This window comes from Gallinula chloropus, assembly GCF_964237585.1.
Source record: "Gallinula chloropus genome assembly, chromosome: 13".
Classification (NCBI taxonomy): Eukaryota; Metazoa; Chordata; class Aves; order Gruiformes; family Rallidae; genus Gallinula; species Gallinula chloropus.
This window is the reverse complement of record NC_140098.1, coordinates 4,652,442-4,675,654: the sequence shown is the minus strand read 5'-3', so window position 1 is coordinate 4,675,654 and position 23,213 is coordinate 4,652,442. Positions and strand designations below refer to the sequence as shown.

General features: G+C 37.5%; 2 protein-coding genes across 2 annotated transcripts in view; one reads left to right on the top strand and one right to left on the bottom strand.

The window, feature by feature from the left end:
* The window catches only part of CEP89 (centrosomal protein 89), a gene marked incomplete at both ends in the record, with an annotated part of 30,750 nt that extends 12,296 nt beyond the window's left edge, over window positions 1-18,454 (bottom strand). Inside the window, 16 exons of the mRNA XM_084270048.1 lie at window positions 1,025-1,166; window positions 1,820-1,987; window positions 2,786-2,966; window positions 4,384-4,495; window positions 6,003-6,110; window positions 7,026-7,109; window positions 8,201-8,251; window positions 8,615-8,757; window positions 9,130-9,348; window positions 10,604-10,658; window positions 11,796-11,824; window positions 13,390-13,495; window positions 14,590-14,791; window positions 15,383-15,538; window positions 16,725-16,831; window positions 18,416-18,454. Of these exons, the coding sequence (XP_084126174.1) occupies window positions 1,025-1,166; window positions 1,820-1,987; window positions 2,786-2,966; window positions 4,384-4,495; window positions 6,003-6,110; window positions 7,026-7,109; window positions 8,201-8,251; window positions 8,615-8,757; window positions 9,130-9,348; window positions 10,604-10,658; window positions 11,796-11,824; window positions 13,390-13,495; window positions 14,590-14,791; window positions 15,383-15,538; window positions 16,725-16,831; window positions 18,416-18,454 (1,902 nt within the window). The remainder of the gene's footprint in view (window positions 1-1,024; window positions 1,167-1,819; window positions 1,988-2,785; window positions 2,967-4,383; window positions 4,496-6,002; window positions 6,111-7,025; window positions 7,110-8,200; window positions 8,252-8,614; window positions 8,758-9,129; window positions 9,349-10,603; window positions 10,659-11,795; window positions 11,825-13,389; window positions 13,496-14,589; window positions 14,792-15,382; window positions 15,539-16,724; window positions 16,832-18,415) is intronic.
* A 1,059-nt stretch (window positions 18,455-19,513) lies between these two features.
* Window positions 19,514-21,710, top strand: FAAP24 (FA core complex associated protein 24; the record flags this gene model as incomplete). Its single annotated transcript, XM_084270154.1, has 4 exons — window positions 19,514-19,625; window positions 20,248-20,387; window positions 20,691-20,843; window positions 21,468-21,710. 4 exons carry the CDS (start codon window positions 19,514-19,516, stop codon window positions 21,708-21,710), a joined length of 648 nt encoding a protein of 215 aa, XP_084126280.1.
* Window positions 21,711-23,213: the final 1,503 nt, after the last annotated feature.

Here is a 23,213-nt window from a genome sequence, read left to right as displayed (position 1 = left end):
TACTGCACACATGCAAAGATGGGGTTTCTACCACCTTGTGGTAATTAAGGGTATGTTAAGACACCTTTCCCTCTGAAACAGGCTGTTACTGCTAAAAGTATTCTGAAGATCTACTAGGGTGCTATTAAGGCAAATGGCACACCTTGCAATTCTGGATGTCTCTGGTATTTCTAACATGGTATGCTGAGTATTTGAAAGTAGCCATACCAGAGACTGAGAGATAAGAACCCATCCCCCTATTCCTAGGAAACATTTCTTGTGCCTAGTTTCACAATCCTGAAGTCGTTTGCAGTGGACAAGGATTTGAGTTGGGTCACTACAGTTACTCTTCTAGAATTAGGAATGAACCACTACAGAACGGTTTTACCCAACGCTGATGACAACCTTTGTCTACTACTTGAACAAGGGAGGCAAAATAAGCTTTACTTTAAGAAAGCTTTGTGAAATTGTTTTCAGGACCAATTTGAAGTACCAATATGTAAAACTGAAATTGTGTTTGAAGAAAACCAAGTGTGCTTATAAAAGGCCCAGTAACTTTCATACCAGACACTTTCTCTGAGAGGACTGCACCAAACTTCTCAACCACTCTGTCGAAATGACTGCTCGCCACAAAGGAGCAATAACGTCCATGTTCTTCACAGTAGAAGGTCCATACACATCACTTCAAGGATAATAGTTTAACTTTAGATTCAGAATTGTGTATTAAAATTTTATGATTGTGTGCCCAACACTAATATCAGATTAAAAAACACTCTTAAACTTGATGTATATCATTGCAAACCCTAATACTGATATGAGTTAAGGTTTAATTATGTTATCTCCAGAAATCAGCATAGTTATTTTTAGCCACTCCTCTAGAAAATAATCTTTTGCTGCTCCTGTCCTTTTATTTAAACAGCTAAATCCTTAAATGGAAATTACAGCTTTCTTTTTTGGTAATTCAAATTAACAATAAATTGTGCTAATAGGATGTTAATTGTGTAAAATGCCAACTAAGTCGTGTTAATTATTTAAAGGTAATTACCAAAAAAATAAGATGATCACGTTCTTGAGCTATCTTCTCCACCAAACCAATCAGGTTTGTTAGATAGTGATTGGCTGTAACTTCTTTTTCCATTGCTTCCTCTAACCGCAGTTTCAAAAGACCTATTTTCTTCTTTAATCGCCTATAAAATTAACAGGAAAAGGAAAATCTTAGATTGGGAATTAACAATGGCATTGAAAGAACTTCCACTGCATGTGCAAATCAGCTTGTAAAAGTCTCAATCAATCTCAATTGTTAAAGATGTGCTGGCTCAAAGTTATTTGCAGCACTGAAAGTGTAGTTTCCCACTTTTGGAGGCTGTTTTTCTTTACAGTGTGTTGTGTGAGTAACAGTATTCAAAAGAACAGTTTGTGCAATGGCTAAAAGCTCATATTTCTTCAGAAATATGGTAATAATACTGGTTTTACTTTTTAAAGTACTGTGAGCCCAAGCATGAACCACTTGCGTGCATAAGAAGGTCTGCAAACAGTTTAATAGCCTGTTTTTCAAGTGAGTACACGAATGATTGTTATAGCTAACTGCTAGCAGCAAAGATATATTCTTAATTGCACGTAGAGATGGCAAGTATGCATGAAAATACATAAAGCTTAGGAAAGTTGCTTAGTGACTAGGCCTTTAGATGTGACAAAGACGTATTTAGGAAACATGGCTTTTCTGCGATAGGTAGAAATTACACACTGTGGGACGTCAGACAATACTTTTACAGGTATTTCGGCTATTATTTTTAGAAATACAAGATTTTCATTATATAAGAAAATGAGAATGTGAATTGACCTGTTTGTCTTTTGTGTCGTTTCCAACTCAGTTTCCAGGATCTTCTTGTCAGCTGTGAAGTTATTTTTCTCTAAAAGCAGTTTCTTGTTTTGAGTTTGCAGTGATTCTATCTTTCCCATCAGATCTTCCACCTCACAGCGCTTTTTCTCCTGCTCCCGTTGTAAACGGCTGCAAAAACCAACGGTGTAAATGGGCACCACGTATAGAGCTACTTCACTAAAAAGCTACTTTACACTTAAGTAAAGGTATGGAAAAGATACATTGAGAATGCTTAATCTTCAATGGTGATGTCAGAGAGGTATTACAGTCTTGTGGTATGAATGAAACATAATGCAAACAAAACAATCCAAATAATTCAGCCTAACTGGAGAATTTAAATTATGGAAATGTTGTATGTAGTCTGAATCTATTGGCTTCAGGGAAGAACTCCTCCTCAGGAGGGCACTGTGCCAAGAAACAGTAACTTGCACTATCAGACTATCTTTAGGAAAAATGTTACAGACTCTGCTAAATGACAGCACTTTTGTGCTGTTACGTGTTATTTCCGTATTTGCAAAGATTGGAGAAACTTAGTATTTTTGATTTATAATTTCAGGTTCCTTCAGACAAAAGATGGGAACAAAAGAATGAGAACATTTTACATACAATGTTGACAGAAGAAACGAGGTTTGACAAAAATTGCTATTTAAAAAGGTAGGTTTAGCAGTACATACTCCATGGTACAAACACTTGTACTGATGGCTCTAGATCTGGGATTTCCTTCTGTAATTGTCTCTAAAAAGCAAGACAGTACTTTTGAAACATTTCTTTACCTTTCTTTGTACTTTAGTAGTTACCTTCCTAGATTACCAGCCTAAGTTTCCACTAGCTTCCTACCTTCAGAATGCTCTGTGTGTGTCATGAATGCTTAGCAGACATGAATGCTTAGCAGAATTGTTTCTCTGTGCACTGTATGTAAACTCATACCTCTTTAAATCATTCACCAAAGCAAAGTGCTCCTCTGCTGCTATTCTGCTTTCCAGTTTGCCTTTCAGCTCTTCACAAGTAGAACGCAAAGCATTCAGCTGTTTCTGGTATTCTGCTATCTCCTCTTCTTGACTCCGTTTCTTATCTTCTAACATTATTACCTGCTTGGTCAATTTTGAAGCTTTTGGGAGGGGAAAAAGAAAAACAACAACTGGGTACAGCACAAGTAATTCAATCACCTACTGAAACTCCAACTAAGCCAGTAATACGTTTGTTCCCAGTTATTCACAGGATCATGTAACAGTAGATTTATCAGTTTGGGTTTTATGTTAAGAGTTTAACATCCCCCCTACCCCAAGCAGCCTGTCTTGGCAAAGTGCCCAAACTTAAAAGACTGCTTCTTTTCAGGGCCCTCAGTTACTTGCTCACTGAAACCTCACTTCACTCTGACAAATCCTCTGATGCAGATTTTACTAATTCATTACAAGAACCTAAAACAGAACATGACTTTTGTAGCCTAGTCGGTGAGGCACACATCCAGACACTGCCCAGTGATCAGAGTTCTTCCTGTAATATAATCACTGGATACACTGCCCAAAAAGTTGAATAGAATATTAGGGCTCCTGTTTCCTTGTGAGAACTCCAGCAGTAGATGACACAATCTGTCAGTCTTTCGGAGGGATGTTCTGACAACTCATACCAGATCATGCTATTTCAAGATTTGGAAAGAGGAACACCTGATTTTGGGGTCTTGTCTGGCCTTTGGCATCACAAATTATCTTCTAAACACAGACATAGAGATAAAACTTCACACAAGAAACTCAGAAACTTTAAAAGCAGAAAGGATTTATGCAATTAGGTGGCAGATTAATGAAAAATTTCAGAATTGAAGTTTTGCTATAAAGGTTCCCTTGAGGAAACTCTTCTCATCAGTGACATGTTAATTGCACATAATTAAATGTTTTTCAGAACATCCTGATGTGAAAATTAAGATTGAATTTTGCTTTTAAAAGTTCATAAAGACATCTCACTTTCAGTTTAGGGATTTTATTCTATAAAATGCTTTTCTTACTAACATTCAATCAGAAAGCTATCCAGAGCAATCTGCCAATGCAAAAAGTAACTCCAGAAAAGTGGTCCAGAAATAATATATACAGGTAAGACAAGGAATATCAATTGTTCTGAATCCAAGCAAACACAAATCTCTGATTAAACAGCAATAAAAAACAGATTACTTGAAGGTGCTTGTGAATTTAAGCAATATCAAATTATGAAAGTGTAAAATCAAATGCTGCTACTTACAATTGCTTGTATTAAGTGATATGCATTGATTACAAAGCAGAAAAAAAAAGAAAATTAAACAAATAAGCAAATAGAATACCCATCTGTAAAGTTTAAAGTGTTCTTTAAATTATGAAAAATAGCATATCACTGTGTTACAGGTCTTGTCACTTTTTCAGAGGAAGCAAGTCAAAATGGAGTATGCTGTATAGTGTCCATAGGCAATACTGACTCTTCTTGTCACTCCAAACCAAAAACCCAAACTTGCAGTACCATTTTTTGTGTAGTTCAAATAACCACCAACTCAAGCACTTTACCTTCTTGAACATGTTGTCTGTGACTATCTTTTGCTTTAGCTTGCTGAATTTTAAGTTGCTCCATCAACAGTCCATTTTCTTCCAAGACGAGTTTGGCCTGAGTTTGCAGCTGCTGCCTGCAATGACAACCAGCTTATAAATAAAACATAACTCAAATATTATTTAAATATTTAAATATTATTAAACTGACTTTTACCAGAGTAAATCTGATAATTTTTTGGACAGGATTTGGATCTACTTGGCTTTGATCTCTGGAAAATACTGCTGGTGTGTTTTATAGGCTTTTAAAGAAGATGGACATTTAAACCGAACTATACTCACCAGAGAACTTTGTTCTTTACAACAGGCACTAATTAAGCTTTCAAGAAAACTAATCCCATTCTTTCTGATGTTAATAAAAGCTGAAGGAACTATTTGCTGTTCTAGTAACAGCTTAAAAAGTTGAGAAGTATTAAGCAGGGTGCAAGTAGAAATATAGTACAAGTGCCAGATAATATCACATAATTTAAACTCAAGAGTTTCCATTAATCAATCAGCAAGAGTAGCCTAAACCCAAACAGTGTAGCAAAATAGACTGACCAAGGGTTTCTGATGACACTAACTAACACAGTGTATATCTACTGTGTTCATGTGTGGTCTGACCTTGATAAAAATGCATATATATAAGTGTATAGATATAGATAGGGACAGTTGCCCCTACATCTAATGGTACTCTGACTAAAATCAAGCTGAAACATATAGCTAACAATTTCTGTCTGGCATCTGACAAACAGAGTCTTACACAGCCTATCCTGAAGAGCTCTGCACAGACATGGAAGCCAGCTCACATTTGTATCCATGAGAACATCTACATGCAGGAACTTGCAAGTTTAGCTGACTGACTTAATCTACTCTGAAATTTGCTGCAGTGGGCATAGGAGAAGGAAGCAAATACACATTTGTGACAGGAAGGTCAGTGCTGATGAAAGATGCTAAGCATTACCAGTTGAAAGAAAAAATGGAAGCTTTTTCCCCATCAAAACTATCTAGGCTGGAGTTAAGGTTGAGAAAATAGATTGTGTATCCACTGTGTATCTTACTGGACAAGCCTTTGAAGTATAATAACTGTAAACAAAGAACAAAATAATTCTCCAGGTAAAACAGTAACTTTCAATTTGTTATCACTAAGATTTAGGTTTCAGCATAAGGAATCTCTCCCACACTGACAGGCTACATCCTCACCCTCAGCTACTCCTGGCACCACGAAGCAATGCTGTGAATCAAAATTTTTAAAATTGCTAGAAAAAGGAGATAAGGGGAGCAATGCACTGCAACACTGAGCATGAAGAAGCTGGTGAAGGTACAGAGAGAGCAAAAGCTTGGAAAGATCTGGGGCAATTCTGTAGTCTTCAGCTGCAAAACTGCACATTCACCATTTAACCAATACTCCAAAATTTTTCTGGGCTGATTGCAGATCAGCATTGTTCCAACAACACAGAATCATGAACCTTCTAACTCTTCAGCAAAACTTCATTTGCTTGAGGAGAACGAAATTTTTCATTATGATCTGTAATCTTAAAAGTTTGCATCCAACAGGCAAAATAATGAGTAGCTTTGAAATTAACTTCTTGAAGTATAACTTGCCATTCTGTAGGGGTAATGAAGTTATTTTTATTTAATTGCTCATGCAGGTCTTCATTCTCCTTCACCAACTCTTCAACTCGTACTTTAAAATTCTTCATATCCTCCTGGAAGGCAAAGGACTCCACATAAAATTCTTCAGAAGTATTTCAGTTTAATTTTTATATCAACAACAACATTTTATAAATATACATGACCAGGTACCTTCTAATTCTTCTGCCAATGGGATATTATCTCACTACTCATCTTTAATTCAAATATTCATACTTCTAAATTGCTTCATCAATCAAACCTGATTGTGCCAGATATTTGCCAAGTGTCATTTGAATTAAGCAAGTTGTAGATCCTTAAATGTTGATTTAAAAAAGTTAATTATGGAAATTACTTGATCATACGAGATTCAGTATGAATGACATGAATTTGAGTATGGTTGGACAGTATACTGAATTTACAGTAATTTAAGTCCCTTGGTGTTTTCTGCTCATTTTATGGTTTAATTTTTTTGAAGGAAATGAATTATCCTGAAAAGCTATGGCAGTTCTGCTCTGAAGCAAATCACCATTTTTTAAAGATTCAGTGACAAAAAAACCAAACCCAACCTACTTCTGAAGAGCAAAGAGTACTTATTGCTTCATGTCCATTACTTAAACAACAAGAAATAAATATTCTTCTACTACAAAATCCACAGGCCAGTAACTGGAAGAGTTACTGTGCCCTGGGCTCTGCATCCCCATTAGCAATGACAACAGCAAATTCCTTCTACCACTGATTGTGTTTATGGTTTACTCTATTCAGTGAGCACAACTCTTGTGTATCTCAGGGCAGTACCTGCTTCTCCACGTGAAGCTGACAAAACCACAGAAGCCACGCAGGGTAAGACAGCACAATAACTATGCATGGAAGAGTAAAACTACATCACTTCTAATCTTAGGCAGAAAACAGCTTTGACAAATTCCTGAAAAAATTCACCAATTCATTCCTACTTTAGTGTAGAAGTGCATTTTCTTTAAATGGCAACTTGCCTCATGTTCAAGATTTAAGTCTTCCTTTTCTCTTATTCTGTCTTCATATGCCAACAGAAGAGGTGACAAATACTTCATATCCAACTTTAAAAAAAAAAATCTATATAAGTAAATTAAACCATAATCTCATTGATATTTTTTCTACTTCTCATGCTATATATTGCCAGTTTTAGGAATTATTAAGGGGTGTTGTATATGCCTTGCAGACAAAAGTGCAGGACATATAGAACCATAGAATCACTAGGTTGGAAAAGACCTTTGAGACTGTGTCCAACCTTACCTGTCCTCTACTAAATCATATCCCTAAGCACACAGAGCCATATGCAGAATGATGCTGCAGAAGCGCTTCCCAGCGCCACTTCAGCAGCACGCTTTGGAAAGGACAAGGCTGGATGCTCCACTTCCAAACTAAAAAGCAGCTATTAATTATGGGTATATGTAACACAGCAGAACAGTTGCAAAAGAATATAAAACCAAACTGAAACACTACAGTGAATACAGTTAATAACAATACTACAATTTAGCCCAGATTCCTTAGTAAGTGGGAAAGGATTTTTTATACTCTCACATCTGTATCTTTAAAACTGAATACACAGATGTGTGATTCTTTGATGTCACAGCTAGAAAGAAAAAGCAGAAGCAAGACTTTCCTATTTCTGTATAGTTCTGAATAGCAATAAGGAAGGAAAATTTAATATCTCATTAGGATTTCAAGGAGAAACTGCTTCACATTTTAAAAATGCATTAAATTTCACAGACTATTTGCCTTCTATTGCCAGAAATTCATAGGCCATTAGTGGACCTGTGACCATTCCTACCACCAGAATCACTGAAATATAGTATTTTCTTTGCTTATCATCTTTAAAAAAAAAAAAAAATCACAACACATTAGCAATTAACCAATAGACCTTGAAGCAAACTATATGTTAGGCAATACAAAGGGAAGGTGGCATCTGTGTTTCTCAGGGTAACAGTACTTCTACTTAATTTGCATTCAGTAGTTCAAAGTTGGTGATTTTATCCAATCAGTAGCATATTGTAAATTCAACTGGAAATGCACACATTCCTTGCAGAGTAACAAAATAATATCCTGAATATCTTGGTTTCAGTAAGGAAATTCTACTACTTTACTTAGAAAAGAACGGACAGGTAAGTGAAAATATTATTTTACTTACCAGCCATGGTGGTGGTGGCCCTTTCATGGGTAAACTTTTCAGGTTTAGATGCTAAAATAGATTTTTAAAAAGGTACTGAAGTTATTTCCTGCTTTTTGACGAACCAACCTCCATCCACCACAGTCACAACCACTACCCCCAAACAAACTTTTATTTCTAACTACACATGTGGCATATGTAACACATGCTTAAAAACCAACAAAACTGGAAATCCAGTATCTTACTAATACAGGAAAACATCTAACTTCTTAAAGTTAGACTTAATGATAAATGGTAATTTTAACTTTCAGAAAAAGTGAATGCCATTTGTAGCCTTCGTGGCAAATTTGGAGTAAACAGTCTCAAAAAGTCATAGATGAATGAAAGGACAATGGATAATTCAGTACAAACTGCCTTTATAACCAAGATTCTCACCTCTTCCTGGGACAATGGCCTGAATTTAGTTTGATAGCGACTTAATTCAACATTTAAACGATGAACTGTCATTTTCAAAGCATCATTTTCATCTACCAGTTCTTGTGCTTGTTGTCTGAGACTATGTAATTCTGTAGACTCCTCTATTAAAACAAATATCCAACAAGAAAGTTCAATCAAAATTCAAGAAATGTTCACAATAATTTCTTAATTATAAGGAAAATAAATGAACCTCAACGAGCTGGAATCATAAGAGAACTTATCTCAAAATACTATAACAGAATAATTCCATGAAAAATCAGTAACATGAGAAACGTAAACAACCAAGTAATTATTTTGTTTCATGATCACAGAAGTATTCTTCCAATGTTCTATAAACATAGAAAATACTGTTCAGAAACGACTTCTGCACAGATACATTGCTCAAAGGAATGGGTGGAAACCTACTACTGCTGGAATAGGTTGTAAGAAATTAGAAAAATCAAACAAGGTAACAGCTTATACATTTCTCCCACCTTCACTATCTGACTTCTCTGCAGCTTCTTTAAGTCTCCTGTTTTCTTGTTCTAGTCTCTTCAGCTTTAATTGCTGTTCTTCCATTTGCTGTTTTGTTCCTTCAAATTGTTGAACCAGAGCCTGGTATGCCTTGTTCAGAGACCAGTTTTCTTGGTTAAGTTCTCTGAGCTTTTCTTTAGTTACATTTTCTCGTGCTTGCCTTGCCCGAACAGACACATCTGCAATGCCACAGTACCTTATATTTAAATGGTGTTCAGACTTGAATACAAGTTTCAGCAAAGTACAGTAATTTTTTTCCAGTATTAGCATTATATGAGTGATACTTTGTAAGAGAATGAAGAAAGTGGATTTGTAAAGAGAGCTGTACAGTGGAGTGGCTGCAAGTTCCCATCTTTTCTCTCAAACACTAAAAACATTCTTTCCTTAAAGGGCAAAGAAAGCACCACCAGATCTCCCTCTCCCTAGCATGGGTGACTAGAGAGATGAAACAGACACATCCACTGCCGTAAGCAAGTCAGTCCTCTTGCCCCCTTCTTAATCACTTATGCAATGAAAGCTTTATCCTCCCTCCCACTGAACAGACTTCAATCTGTTATCGAAGCAAAGCTACTTAACAGTCCTTGCAAAGTTAAAGTTTTAGATCACCTGCAAAATCATTAATATATTGTTGGATCAGTAATAATGCATCACACTTCCAAATTTGTCTTTTCATCTGCATGGGCTAAAAAGCTTACTGTTTCATAAATGAAGGCTGAGATTTTACCTTTCCCATCAGACTTCCAAGAGCCAGTATAATCTGATAGTGTACAGGGATGAATATAACTTAGTACAAAAGAGTTCCTTAGTATAGAATGTATTTGAAACCAAATAATTGGTTTTGAAATCTACGCTTCAAGCGTATATAGTCACTGTTAAATTTCATGTGAGAAGACGTAAGATACTTGAGACAGCACAGAAATACACAAACTACACAAAGACTCATGACCTTGTGATAGGCACATATCCTGTCCATGTGACAAAATTCAGAGGTGCTGTGCCTGGAATTGTTACATGGATGCAGTAAGAGACAAATAAGGCACCAGCTGAAGGTAGACCACCTTTCTCATATGACTGTATGTTTACTACTTAAGTTGCAATGGGACATTTAATAGCTATGACATCCTCTACTGTAGATAAAACTTAAGCAATTGGAGAGATCCAGTATAATTTTATCTTCATTATATCAGTTCACAGTCATTTACCTAAGACTTCAAAAGTAACTCTGATTGGAAAATACAAACCTAACAAAAAAAGCTACATAACTGTTGTTTTTATATGTATTACAGAGCACTCACCACTGTACAGCAGAAATACATTTCACAAACACACACACATGTGGCTTAGAGAATACAAGCAAGAAAATGGATTTTTAAATACATATGTATATTATTAAAGTGATGTTTTATAGTAAAGTCACAGAAAAATCAGAATTACCTGGAGATGGTGGAGGCTTTTCACATATCAGATTTTCAGCTGATGACTTTTCTTCCTAGTAGAGAAATTTTTTAAATGAGACAATTTGCTTTAACAGTCACCTGTTCTGAAGTACTCTCAACAGCATCACTGTTGGAGAACATAAGAAACAGTTTATTTAAACAAAAAAAATTAAGGTTGGATTCACTGCTGACAATTCACTACTCTCACTGTCATCAGTCACTTGTGGACACTTGAAACTGGTAAGATTTTTACTGATCATATTGAGTATAGTCCTCAAAACCTTTTTATGGCTGACATAAAAGCTACAAAAACATAAAGCTCCTTGACTAAACAGGATGTATATTGCTCCCACTTGTTAGGTTTGTATAAAGTATGACAGTTGATTATGGTATGAACTTTCAGTCCCTAACTGGGAATCAGCAAATAAATTAAAAGATGTTCTCCCTTTCCTGGTTAACAGAAAAAGAAAAGTACCTATGTTTACATTTTCTGAAGGTTCTTCCCTTAGGTAGGAACCACAGGCTGAATTTATACTTGATGTATTTACTTGAGGCGAACATGATAAATATATAAACTTTCTCTGTGTTTTTATGAAACAGGAGTTAAGTACTGTAAGGATACAATGCCATGTAATTTAATGTACCAAGACACTGATGACTAAATGGGTCAAAACTCAAAACAATTCTGAAAGAAAATATATGTGGTAAATAACATGAAGGGAAAAAAAAAAGGCTATGTTGACAATGGAAGAACTGACCATTTTTGTAAATAATATTCCATCAAGTTGATCTGAGAAACTAAACTTTTGGATATTATTTTTCAAGCTTATAAGGCAGCCAGATGGGCCCAGCTGGAAAACTGGATAAAAATCTGATGAAGCCAGGCTCAGCTTTTGAAAATTATCAGTAAGAGCTATCTCTTGCTATAACATGATGACTCTCACTCTCAGTTTCTTTCTTGCACAAGGAACTACAAAAGATCTATTTTTAGAAAATAAGACTGTTGTGTGGCCTATTTACCTACATAGTGGGGTTTCTTAGCCATTCTTGTACTTCAAAAGAAAAAGATTATATATTAAATAGAATTGATTAGGCAATATATTAGTTTGAAGTGACTGCAAGTTACGAGCTCTTTATAACACCCTTTTTTTCCAAAATCCGTCACAAATGAACCTTCATGTAACTCCTACCTTTATATTCAAGCCATGATGTTGCTCTTCTGGCAAAAGAAAAAAACAGATCTTTCAGCCAATTAAAAACAAAAGTATCTGTAAATCCGTAAGTTATACCAATTCATAGGGATGTGTAAGTATATCTGTTATACACTGCAAAAAATCCAAGACAGTTCTCCCCAAACCACAAATTAGATCACAAACTTCCTCTCTTTCATGGTGTGTCAGGAACTGGTGTGAGACCATACTTTACCTCACACTGTATAGATGCAACTATAGAAGAAATTAAGTTGCATTGTTGTTTTCCACTGCTGTTTAGAATTTGACTAAAGGACAAGTTAAGTATTTTCACTGATTTTACTGGGCTTGAATCCTATTGTATCTGTGAACAAGGCAAGTGCAAATTTGACAGTTTCTGAAATCTGCAGCACTTACTATGTAGAAGAGGGATTAGAAATAGTTTATATAGCCTATTCTTTTCAGTTTAATGGTTCCACTTCCCCAAATGGTTTTATCAAAGCACCCTATTCTTTCTGGATATTGTTCTCTATAAAGCTTTACAAATAAGTCCACTAAAATAATACTGAAACAACACACTGGGATCCAATATGCATAGAACTCAGAATGACAGGGATTTTTCAAAACACACTTGATCTTGCTTTCTCTTCCTATCCCATGGCTGTTAGAGTGCTGCCATCCTCTGTAAAAACTGAGTTTTGCAGCTCTGGAGCAAATTCTGGTTCCTTGTTTTTCTGATTTTAAAATAACAGATATGCTAATTATGCAACTTTTATGCAGTTAGATTTGTCTTGTTCTCATCATATTCTTTTCCTCAGGATATTCTATTGCTACAAGAAAACAGCTTAGTGACAGATCCAGTTATGAAACAAATATCCCTGATCTAATCAAGTTACTTATTGCAAAAAAATTATGTGTGAAGCTTAACAGCAGTTCAGAGCTTAGGGTGATAAGTGGAGACAGATTTTCATGTTCTCTATTCTGGCAGAACATCCTGTGTGACCTGATGTACAATTTTAAGGTTCAGACTTTAAAAGACAAGAAAAATGGATAAATAATCCCAGTCCTGTGCCATCTGATTATTAAAAAACCCCAAAGTTCTTACTGCTGACTTTTTTAAATCCAAGAAAAATGACTGTTTACAAGTGTCATCTTCTCTCTCTCTTTGTTTTTTGTTGTGGTTTTCTTTTACCAGTGGTAGTTTCTACTTTTGTCCATGTTTTGAGCACAGTAACACTCCAACAGTTTACAGAGTATAAACCAGATGGATTCTGGCACATACAATAGAGAATGACTGTACTAGACAACATAAAGAGTTCACAAAACTTCTCCCCACACACACCTCTTTTTTTTTTACCCCATCTGACAGTGGATATCTAGGAATTTCAGTTATACAGTGAATATAGACCTATCTTCCCTCATTATGCACGTTACATTTTCTGTAATTACTAGAAATGGTAAGTATTTAGTAACGTTTCTTTCATTGAGTTAAAAAAGAGAATATATCTTTGTCATATAGTATGAAGTTTTATTAAGACATTTTTCCCCATGGTATTAAAATGTACAGCATTTTGACTACAGGAAGTTTATTTACCTTTTATTTGCACGTTTGACTCATCTACCAGCATGTGAAATTCAGTTTCATGAGAAGGTGTCTCTTCCTTGTCAGCTTTAATACTAGGAGATGGTGGAAACTCTTCCTATGTAAAAACAAGACAAGCCTATCCCATTATGAGACTGTTAAAATAGGTGACGTGTCAGTATCTGTATGAAACCTTTAGTGTACTCATGTCCTGGTAACATTCAGAACTGTGCTCCAGTATTTTAAGGTAATAAATAAGACATACATTTTTTAGTTTAATGTTCTATGTAAATAAAATATAAACCATACATTGATAAACAGCAATATTTCCTTATTCAGTCACAAGTCTATAAAATTATCCCACATTTGCTTGTCGTGTGTCATAACCAAACTTGTTCTTAAAAGATCCACCACTTATCTACTGTATCAACTGCAGGGTTTCATGAATAATTTTTAACATTACCTTTGCTGATTTTCCCTGTTGACTGCATATTAGTGTTCCACATATTCCACTCACTCCCTTTGCCCTCCCTTTCTCTTACTGACTAATATTTTTTCACCTGGGGTGTTTTCTGATTTCTTTCATATACATAGCATGTTATTGCCTCTCTCCTTTTCAGTTACTTCTTCCTGTTTGTTAAATTTTTTCTATCATTTTGGACAGAGATGCAAACTGAACTTTAAATGTGCCTTAGGAGTATCAAGCTACTCATTGCTAGCTAGGAATATCAAAACCTTAACCAGAGAAAAATGCACTGGTCTTCAAGACAAGATAATTCATTTTGTTTGATTCTGAATCTCCCTGCCTCTATATAGGTCTCTGCTCTGAATCAATACTGAAGCAATAACTAAGCTTTCACCATTTGTAAAAGTAAAGTTCCTAGCACTTTTAACAAGTAACCTACCACATATCACATTCAACATAAAATACTCAATATTTCACAAGACTAAATTATGCACAATAATTATGCACAATACTAGTGTTTTCCTAACAAGGAAAGGTTCTTAACCATCAGAGATACAGAATCTGTGAGGATCAACAAAGAAATTTAACTTGTTTAGGAGTAAACAAACCACTAAAAGAAGCATGTGAAATATAAACTCAGTAAATGTCTACAGAGTACAAAGATAATTAAAAGCCTTAGAAATAGTTAATATTTGCATTAATATATTAAAACATGGTAAAGGAATTAACATATTTGAAAATGCTACCTTTTTTTTTTTGCAAGGAACAGCATAAATAGCATTGGTGCTAAAGCTTTCTCCTCTTTTCTCATTACTCTGACAGCTGGACTCAGCCTCTTTATCAGCATCTGAAAGGTAGGTAGCCATGTCCTCATCATCACAATAATTTCCTGATATTTCCAGTGATTGTTCAGGAGATCTGTCACTGCCATCACGTTTCCAGTTGGGCCTGCAAGTAGAAAGCAGTTTGAAGACTGTTCCAGTGTTGCTTACTCTTCCAAAGCAATCAACACTTGTCAAGTACAATCATCCATCTCAGAATATACGCAAGTCCACACAGCTGACACAAACAGACATCTAGGTTTCTGCCAGCTGCAAACAAGGAATCTAGCTTATACATATGCTTTAAAATAATAGTACTGAAGATACATTTCCTTCTCTACCTTAAAGAAAACGCCAGATTAGAGATAGAAGTTTGCTAATTCTACTGAAAGAAGAGTCTGAAATAATTATTTAGCACAAAGGAAATATCTGACGTGAATTCAGATACCTCCCCAGTAACTGTCTGTATAACTGACAATCATTTAGCAGAAATAATACGTTTTCATTTGTGACTGCTGTACAATCCAAACCTCCCTCTCTAAAGATCACAGGTGTAGCATCACTTTATAAGACTGTAGACACTAAAGACCAAATTTATGCTGTGGTGAGAAAAAAAGTAAGTGGCTGTAACACCTGGAGTTGAATTAGTTTGCTGTAAAATTACATTGTTGACAGATTCTACTTCTCATATAAGACATCAAACCAGAAACTATGTTACCCCATTCCGAGCTCTGTGACTGTCGCATATGGTTCGAAGCATTCTTGTTCCACATAGGTGGAATCACTTTCAGAAAGTGATCTTTGCCGAGGCTGAGGAATAGCAACAGTGCGCCCTGTTAGTGTTGTTGCAAGGATAGCTGCTGCTAGAGCAGATCTGGAAGAAAACAGAATAAAGCAATGAGACAATACTGACGTCTTCTTTGTGGCCCACTTTTTTTTTTCACTGCAAAATGTTCTAGCTATTAAAGCAAAGCGAAAGGTTCACAGTCAACAAGCATAAACACCACTGAAAGTGCTAAGGAACTGGTTAAAACTATTAGCTCCTAAAGTAAAACACAAAACTGGGAAAGGTCTTTAACACATCTATCTAAAAGGAAAGTACAATACCTATCAGTTTTCCCAAATTACATGCATGGAAATCATGGAATATACAGTTACATTCCCAAAATTGACATCAATAGTTTACAAACTTTCTATTCATTTTAGCCATAACAATATTACCTGGTGCTGTGTTGAAAAAGTGTTCCATGTTCTATTTTGTCTCCTACTTTATGTTATCCTCTACTCTGAACCTTTTATTTGTGACTTTTGAAGCTGTTAATAAATGCCGGTGAACTGCAAACTAGGGCAAGCATAAGGAGATAGAAGTGCCTATTTATGAGATACTGTAGAGTAAGATGAAGATGAAAAAACAAGTAGGAACAAAGATTAAAGGCAAGAAACAGTCATGACTGTAACAGGAATGACAACTGGAGGTCAAAAAGGAAATAGAATTGAACTAAGATTAAGTAGGAATGTTACAGATGGTAGAAAGACCATGGAAAACAACCAGAATTAAACACAGACAAAACGAAAAAGAAAAACTGTAAGGTGTTACAAATTAAAAGAAAAATAAACTGAAATCTACTCCAACATGAGTTTACGTGCTAGATTTCTAAGTCCCAGCTTTTTTTAAAATAAGCAATAAAGTGATACATCAGTAATGTTTAATTTATGCCTTTCTAATGAATTAAAATTTTCTGACTGATGGTACTAGTACTGCTAATGTCCTACTAGAGTCTAGCAGCCAAATTAAAAATGGTCCTAGCTTTATAGAGTGCATTTTTCTTTAATTGTCTCAGATTTATCATGGTCATTGTCCTAATTATCTAGCATGCTTAGGAGAGGGGAAAAAATAGCTAACTTTAAAGTTCAAAGAAAGAAACAGTCCCAATGAAAAAAGAATCAGTTTATGAAAAGTTTTATGTAAATACTGAAGGAAAGACATGCAATTCTTCTAATCATGCTTTTCTAGTATGCTATTGTAGTTGATGAAACAAAATAAAAAACTCAAAACCTACCTGGGCCTTTCTGGAGAAGGGTTTGGACTACGAGGGGGAGGGGTGCGGGGAACTGCAGGTTTAGGAGCTATGGTAGCAGCAGGGACCAGGCCATGAGCTATATGTTTCTAAACAATTTAAAATAAAATTAGTTGATGATGACTTTAAGGAACACAATGAAAAAAACCACATAATTGAACGTGCACAGAAACTAACAATGCAAAATAATACAAAAGGGAAGAACAATTACATGCAATAAATGTAAACAGGAGACTTGAAATGGTTCCAAGTTTAAGTTTTTGATATGTATGGACAGCTGCTAATGAAGGTTAGAAATGTAATTTATGTAAGACCCGTGACTGTAGGTTCTCCACCCACTATATCCATAATAATAGAACTTTTGCTTCCTCAATTCAAGCTTTTTTTTTTTCTTCCTTGTATGTACTGGAAATTAAGCTTTTTCCAAAATATTTGAAACCTAGTTTGGAGTAACAGTATTAGTCCCTTTCTTTTAGAAAGAATCTGTCAGTCAGAAGTAATCTGCAATCATAGCCATATGAGATGGACGAAAAAACTATTACTAAACAAGCCTTGGAATCAAAGTTTCAGTCTGGATAATAATAATAATAATAATGATAATGATAATAATAATGATGATGTTGGAATGGAGCTCAGGACACTGCCTGGTCCAAGTCAACTAGAGAGGGTTGCTTGGGTTCTGGCCAGTTGGGTTTTGCGTATCTCCAAGAGTGAAGACTCTACAACCTCTGTGGGCAACATGTTCCAGTGCTGGACCACTCTCACAGTAATTTTATTGGGTTTTGGCAGGTTTTTAAGTCGACTTTTCTGTGTTTGAGTTTGTGCCCATTGCCTGGTCCTCTCTCTAGGCATCAAAAAATACTATGTCATAATAAAGTCCATCACCTACTGATAGATACTAAGTACCTTTTTATGGCATAAAACAGGGTAAATTTCTGCTGCAGATTCTTTTGTTGTTGTTGTTGCTGAAATTATAACTATCTTCTCCAGGAGGATAATGAACAAGTGAACTGGGAAGTACTTCTGTCTTTACAGGAAGCCACATCAAATAACTAAACGGTGCATTACGAAGACTGTCGTTTTACGCAGACCTATCTTGCAAAGTATTACTTTATTGTCACTCTAATATTATTTAAAAAAAAGCTGGCAAACCCCAAACCCTTCGGTTAGTTCCAGCCATTAAAAGCCAGCATCTGCGCCGTCGCTGACATCCCCGCAGCCCGCGGCTGCTCTAAGCTTTCGCCATGGACTTTCAGTAGCCCGCTTTAGGGCAGCGAGGATGTGCTTCAAGGACCATCACCTCGGCAAGAGCGGGAAGCGAAGGATCTGCGCTTCCACATCGGGGCTCCGGCCCCCGCCAGGCCCCAGGCACCTCCCTGGAGGGGCAGGGCGCCAGAACGCCGCCCCCGCCCCGCCACAGCCGGGCGCTCCTGGAGAAGAGGGGCAGGCCCGGGGCTGAAGGAGAGGAGAGCTGGTGCACAGGCCTCCAGATGCCGCCTTTCCTCTTCCCGGGATTTACTGCTCTCCCCGTCTCCCGCAAGGCACACTGCTCAGCCATCCCCCGCATCGGCAGCGGCCGCCTCCCCGGGGGCCTCCGCTCGTCCCGCCCGGACACGGTCCCCTGCCTCCCCCGGACGGGCTGCTGCACCGGCCCCGCACGGGGCGATACTCACGAAAGGGCCCTTCCGGCTTCTCCTGAAGCTAAACGCCATCGCGACCGGGTACGCCTGAGAACGGAGCTCTCCTACCGCCGCCTGACTAATTTCTGCCGGCTTCGGACGCTTCTCCCGTCGCGACCAGCCTGGTAACAACGGCGCAGCGGATTAGCTTCGACTTTAAGCTCCTCCAATCAGCACACACCTTACTCATCCCTCCTCCGGCCATAGCAACCTACCAGCGGAGGCGCCCGCCCCAAGCCGCCTCCTCACTCGCTCATGGGAGGCGGCGCTCTCGCTTTCTATTTGCCGCCGTCGCTGTCAGCCAGGCGCGCGCTTTGAGGCGGGCTGTTCGTCCGGTAGTCGCGAGGCTCCCCTGAGGAGTGGCGGGGTCTGCATCTGCCTTTCAGCTGGTCTTCGCTGCGTCCCGTGAGGCCTCCGAGGGAGAGGCGGTGGCCCTGCGAAGTCGAGACGCCCGGCCCGGAGCTCAGCCTTTTCTGGGTGGGTCAGCGGTGGGCCGGTGGCCGCCTTCAGGGCCGTCACCTGCTCCCGCCATCGCGGGCCTGCGGCGGGAGCTCTGGGCCGGGCTGCAGGACGGGGCTCAGGGCGGTGGTGTTGGCGGTAGGACGGGCTCGTCTTTGGCTCTCCTGCTTAGATCGTGCCTTAGCCTCAGGGAGTCCCGTTTCCCGCTTAAAGTCAGGGCACCGCGTAAAGCTGGCAAACCTGAAAGCGATCTGTCCCTGCAATTGCTTCTAATCTGTCTGGAGACGCCTCTGAAGTCAGCTCAGTAGCTGAGGCAGGCTTTCTCCCAGCAAGGGCGGGAGAGGGCATAGAGAAGGCGGTGTCGGGCTTCTTGTGGTGTTTTTTAGATTGACAATGTTGGGAGTGGAATTTGCAAGCTAATAGCCTGTGTTCAAGTGAACGGCGTTGCTTACTGATTTTGATACCTTACAACTGTAGGGTAGCTTTGGGGAGGAGATAGTGTCTCTTCCAGAGTATTAAGTCTTTTAAATTTTAATCATTAGGTTTGGAACAGGTTTATGAAATTTGTTAATATCTTCCACGTTTCTTTCTAAGGCATAACTGCTACTGAACTACAGATTTAAAGGAGGCCTGATGACGACGAAAGCAAACTTTCCCGTGACAGCAGGATCTGTAATCGTTCCTTTTGGGCATGTGATTGGAAATGAGAAGTGGAGAGGGTCAGAGATAGCCCAAAGGTTGCAAGGTAAGCACAAACAAATTAAAAGAGGAAAAATAACGCAAGCAAAGCATTCCTCTTAGTCACTCATTATTAAGAATGGCTGGGATATCCTTTATTCTATATTTGTGGTACAGCTTATGATAGCAGACTGAAAATTCCTGTTTGTCTATCATGTATCTACATAATCAGTTCTGTCGTATTTGCTGAGCACTGTAGAGGATAAGCAGAAGTATCTGTTTCTTGGGAATCACAGTAGTGGGACTATGCATCTCCACTGACGTCCCTTCAATTTACATAGGTACTGGGACTGTGCTATCATCACAGCAAAGTAAATTAAGATGATTATTTCAGAATAGCATGTGAAGTTTTTGTTCAGGTCCAGAGTTTACTGACAAGCTATAGCAGTTTTCAACCTGTTATTTGAAAGTGCTATTAATTGGCATTGCTAAAGCCATCACACAGTACTTGGGATCTCTTGTACTAGCTTTGCCTAAAGAAAATAAAGGCTTTCAAAGAATATGAAGTTTGTTAAGTCACTAATACTGCTGACATTAGGAAGGTTGTGCTGCAAAGTAGTTATTCAGTTTTGGTTAGGGTTTTTTTTAACTACTGTATTTTTTTTTTCTTTTAACAATCTCACCCTAAGGAAAAGTTAGACTCATTTTTGAAGATGGCTTGGGGCTTGTGGATTTTCATCTTTCAAACAGAACATGCATTTTATATGTTTCTGAAGCAGATTTGGTTGCAGGGGATGAATTCAAACGAAGATTGGTTCGGTTTAGAAATGTAAGTACTTCATGAAGAAAAAAGGAAAAGTTCTCAATTGGCATTTGTTTATTCCATGCTTTGGAAAACATTCTTGTGTTATCTTTTAAATTCTAGGGGAGCTAAACTTTGGGGTAATTTCTACCAGGAAACTAAAAAAAAAATAAATGCAGGTGTGTAATAATACTGTATTAAACCTCAGTACTGTTGCTCCGATTACTGTTCTCTTTGATTTGCTTTGGCTGCTCATACTTGACAGAATTTTGTGCTGCATTGCATCAGCTTCTCATTAACATGGTCTTTTCTCTTTTCCTTTCAATACAGGCCAGTAGTCTTATGGGAATTGTAATCGTAGAGAAAACCCAAATAAGTGATCAGTACTTCTTAGCAGTACAAAAGCTTGTTGTGCTGGAACTTGGAATGGTGTTGCTTCCTGTGGCAAGTCAAGGCGAAGCTGCTCAACTTATTACTCAGCTAGTAAGTTGCAAATAGCAGACAAACACTTACAAAATGTGGGGCATGAGGAGACTGACCTGTTTACCCACAATCATCACTCATTTCAGAAACAATACCTGGAATCTTGTTGTTTGAATGTAAGGAATAAATACCCTGCAGCAGTAATATGGTAGTGTAGTTCAGTGGAAGGGCCTTATTTGGGAACAAAGAAAAAAAGTTGAAGAATATGGTACTGGATTTTTAATGTGTTCTTGTACTGAGCTGCTAGTGTGTTAGGCAATCTTCACTCAAGTTCTTTGAAAACAGACTCGAGAGATTTTGTTTTGTCTCAGGCTGGAGAAACTGTGTTCTCATGTTCTATTTCTCCTTTATCCTTCCTTTGATTACATCCAAATGCTGTGAGAAATTCATTGTTTTATTACACGTTTGTTCATAAAACTGTTGGTTTCCTAGTGAGACTTTGCAGATATGTATCAAAAACCTTAATAAGGGCACACACATAAGGAGGGATCTTATTTAAAAAAAAAAAAAAACAAAAAACAAAACTTCCTAGTAATTGAATTGAACTCAAATGTATTTTGAAATCCCAAAGCAGAGCTCCAGTAGAGGGCACTCATTGTCACTTACGGTTTTCTTTTGCTTCAGGTCCGGGAACAAAGTAAGGATCAGAACAGTAACCCCTTTCTTCATAAACAGTGTTCTCAGCTGGCAGAGCCATCAGTTTTTCGAACTGTGCAACAGATTCCAGGGGTTGGCAAAACAAAAGCTCTGCTTTTACTGCAACAATTCGGAAGCATCCACCGGCTTTGTAATGCGTCTGTCAAAGAGCTTGAGCTAGTAGTGGGACAGACCCTAGCACAACAAATTGATGCTTTTTTATGTTCCTGATGTGTATGTGTAATGCTGTTTTGGAAAACAGACTTTTTACTTGTTCATTTCTTGTGAATTATAAAATTTTGGTTTTAATATTCACATATTATGGTAATTTCTGTAATACTGGTAACAACTAGAGCACATTAACTGCCTTCCAGAAATAAAGACTTTGGTAGTATGTGGGTGGTGTTATCTTCTCAGTAACTGGAAATGTGAGTTGCAGTGCTTTAAAGTTAGCATGTGTTGCTTTATAGTAATATTTTGGGTTTATGACTTTTTGGAGTTCCTTTGGGAAGTCCTACTAGAATATATCATTGACTTCACACCAACTTACTTCTCTGGTTCCTTTTTCAGTTCACAGGGTGTTTATCAAATTTACTCCTTTGTGTATAACAATGAATTGTCATTAAATCATGTGCTTTTGAAAGAGGTTGGGATAATTATTTTTAAATTATATATTATAAACTGTAATTCACAATTAATATATCAGAAATAAATTATAACATACAAGGCAAAAGATTGGGGAAGCTTTGATAATGTAAACATCAGTATTTCCAGGACAAGATACTTTTTTTTATAACTAGGGAATGCTTAACTGATTTATGAAGATGTTTTAGATGTTATTGCCTCTCTTTCAGGTTTAGTCAATTTGCTATGGCAACCAGATTTCACATCTAAAGGTATGTGGCTATTGATGTTGCAGGGCAAAAGCCGTTTGACATTGTAAAAGGTCAATCAGTGCATTAAATGAAGTTCAGTTAAAGTAGAAACAATTAGTACTAATGAAATTATTAGGCTGAACTAGTTCTGTATTGCAAATCTTTATTTTTAGGGCTGTGAAGCCTTGATGTAGCCCTTTACATACTTTTAGATAGAAACTTGTTCCAAGTATCCTTACGGTGTAAGAGAGAATGCATCTTGCTGTGAAATTAGTATTTGCTGATGTGCTCCGTGTAGAATGAGTCGGTTAGCTGACAGTGCAATACAAACACAACATATTTGAGAAGCTCATTTTGACCTGAGGGGGATGGCATAGTTAAATATGAAAGACACCCACTCCAAGCCTTCCTCAAGGATAAGTGAATGTGATAGTAGAAAAGGCATTTAACTGTGGAGGAGCTAAGAAGGAAGATAGTTGTAGGAAAACTCTCACAGTGGGGTAAGAGATTAAGAGCTGGAAGGGTCATTCAAGTGACTTTGCTAAAGATTTCATTAGCAGGACAGTAACCTTAGCCACACACACAAAGTGAATCTCTTCTATATGGAATATTGTATGGCAGGATCTTGCATATCAGTATGAGACTACTGCTGCTCATGATGTGAAATAAGTGCTACTACCAACATGAAGAAAAACTACTAAGGACAGGTAAGTCATAAGTAATTTACAACTTCTGTAACCTTTCTAGGGAAACTGTATAATGCTTTTTGGAGAGGAGAAGGTTTTTAAGACTGTCCAGATCTGGGTCTAAGATGGGGTCTAAGGAGGGCAGACTAGAGGGGGAGAATTGCCTTGCAATA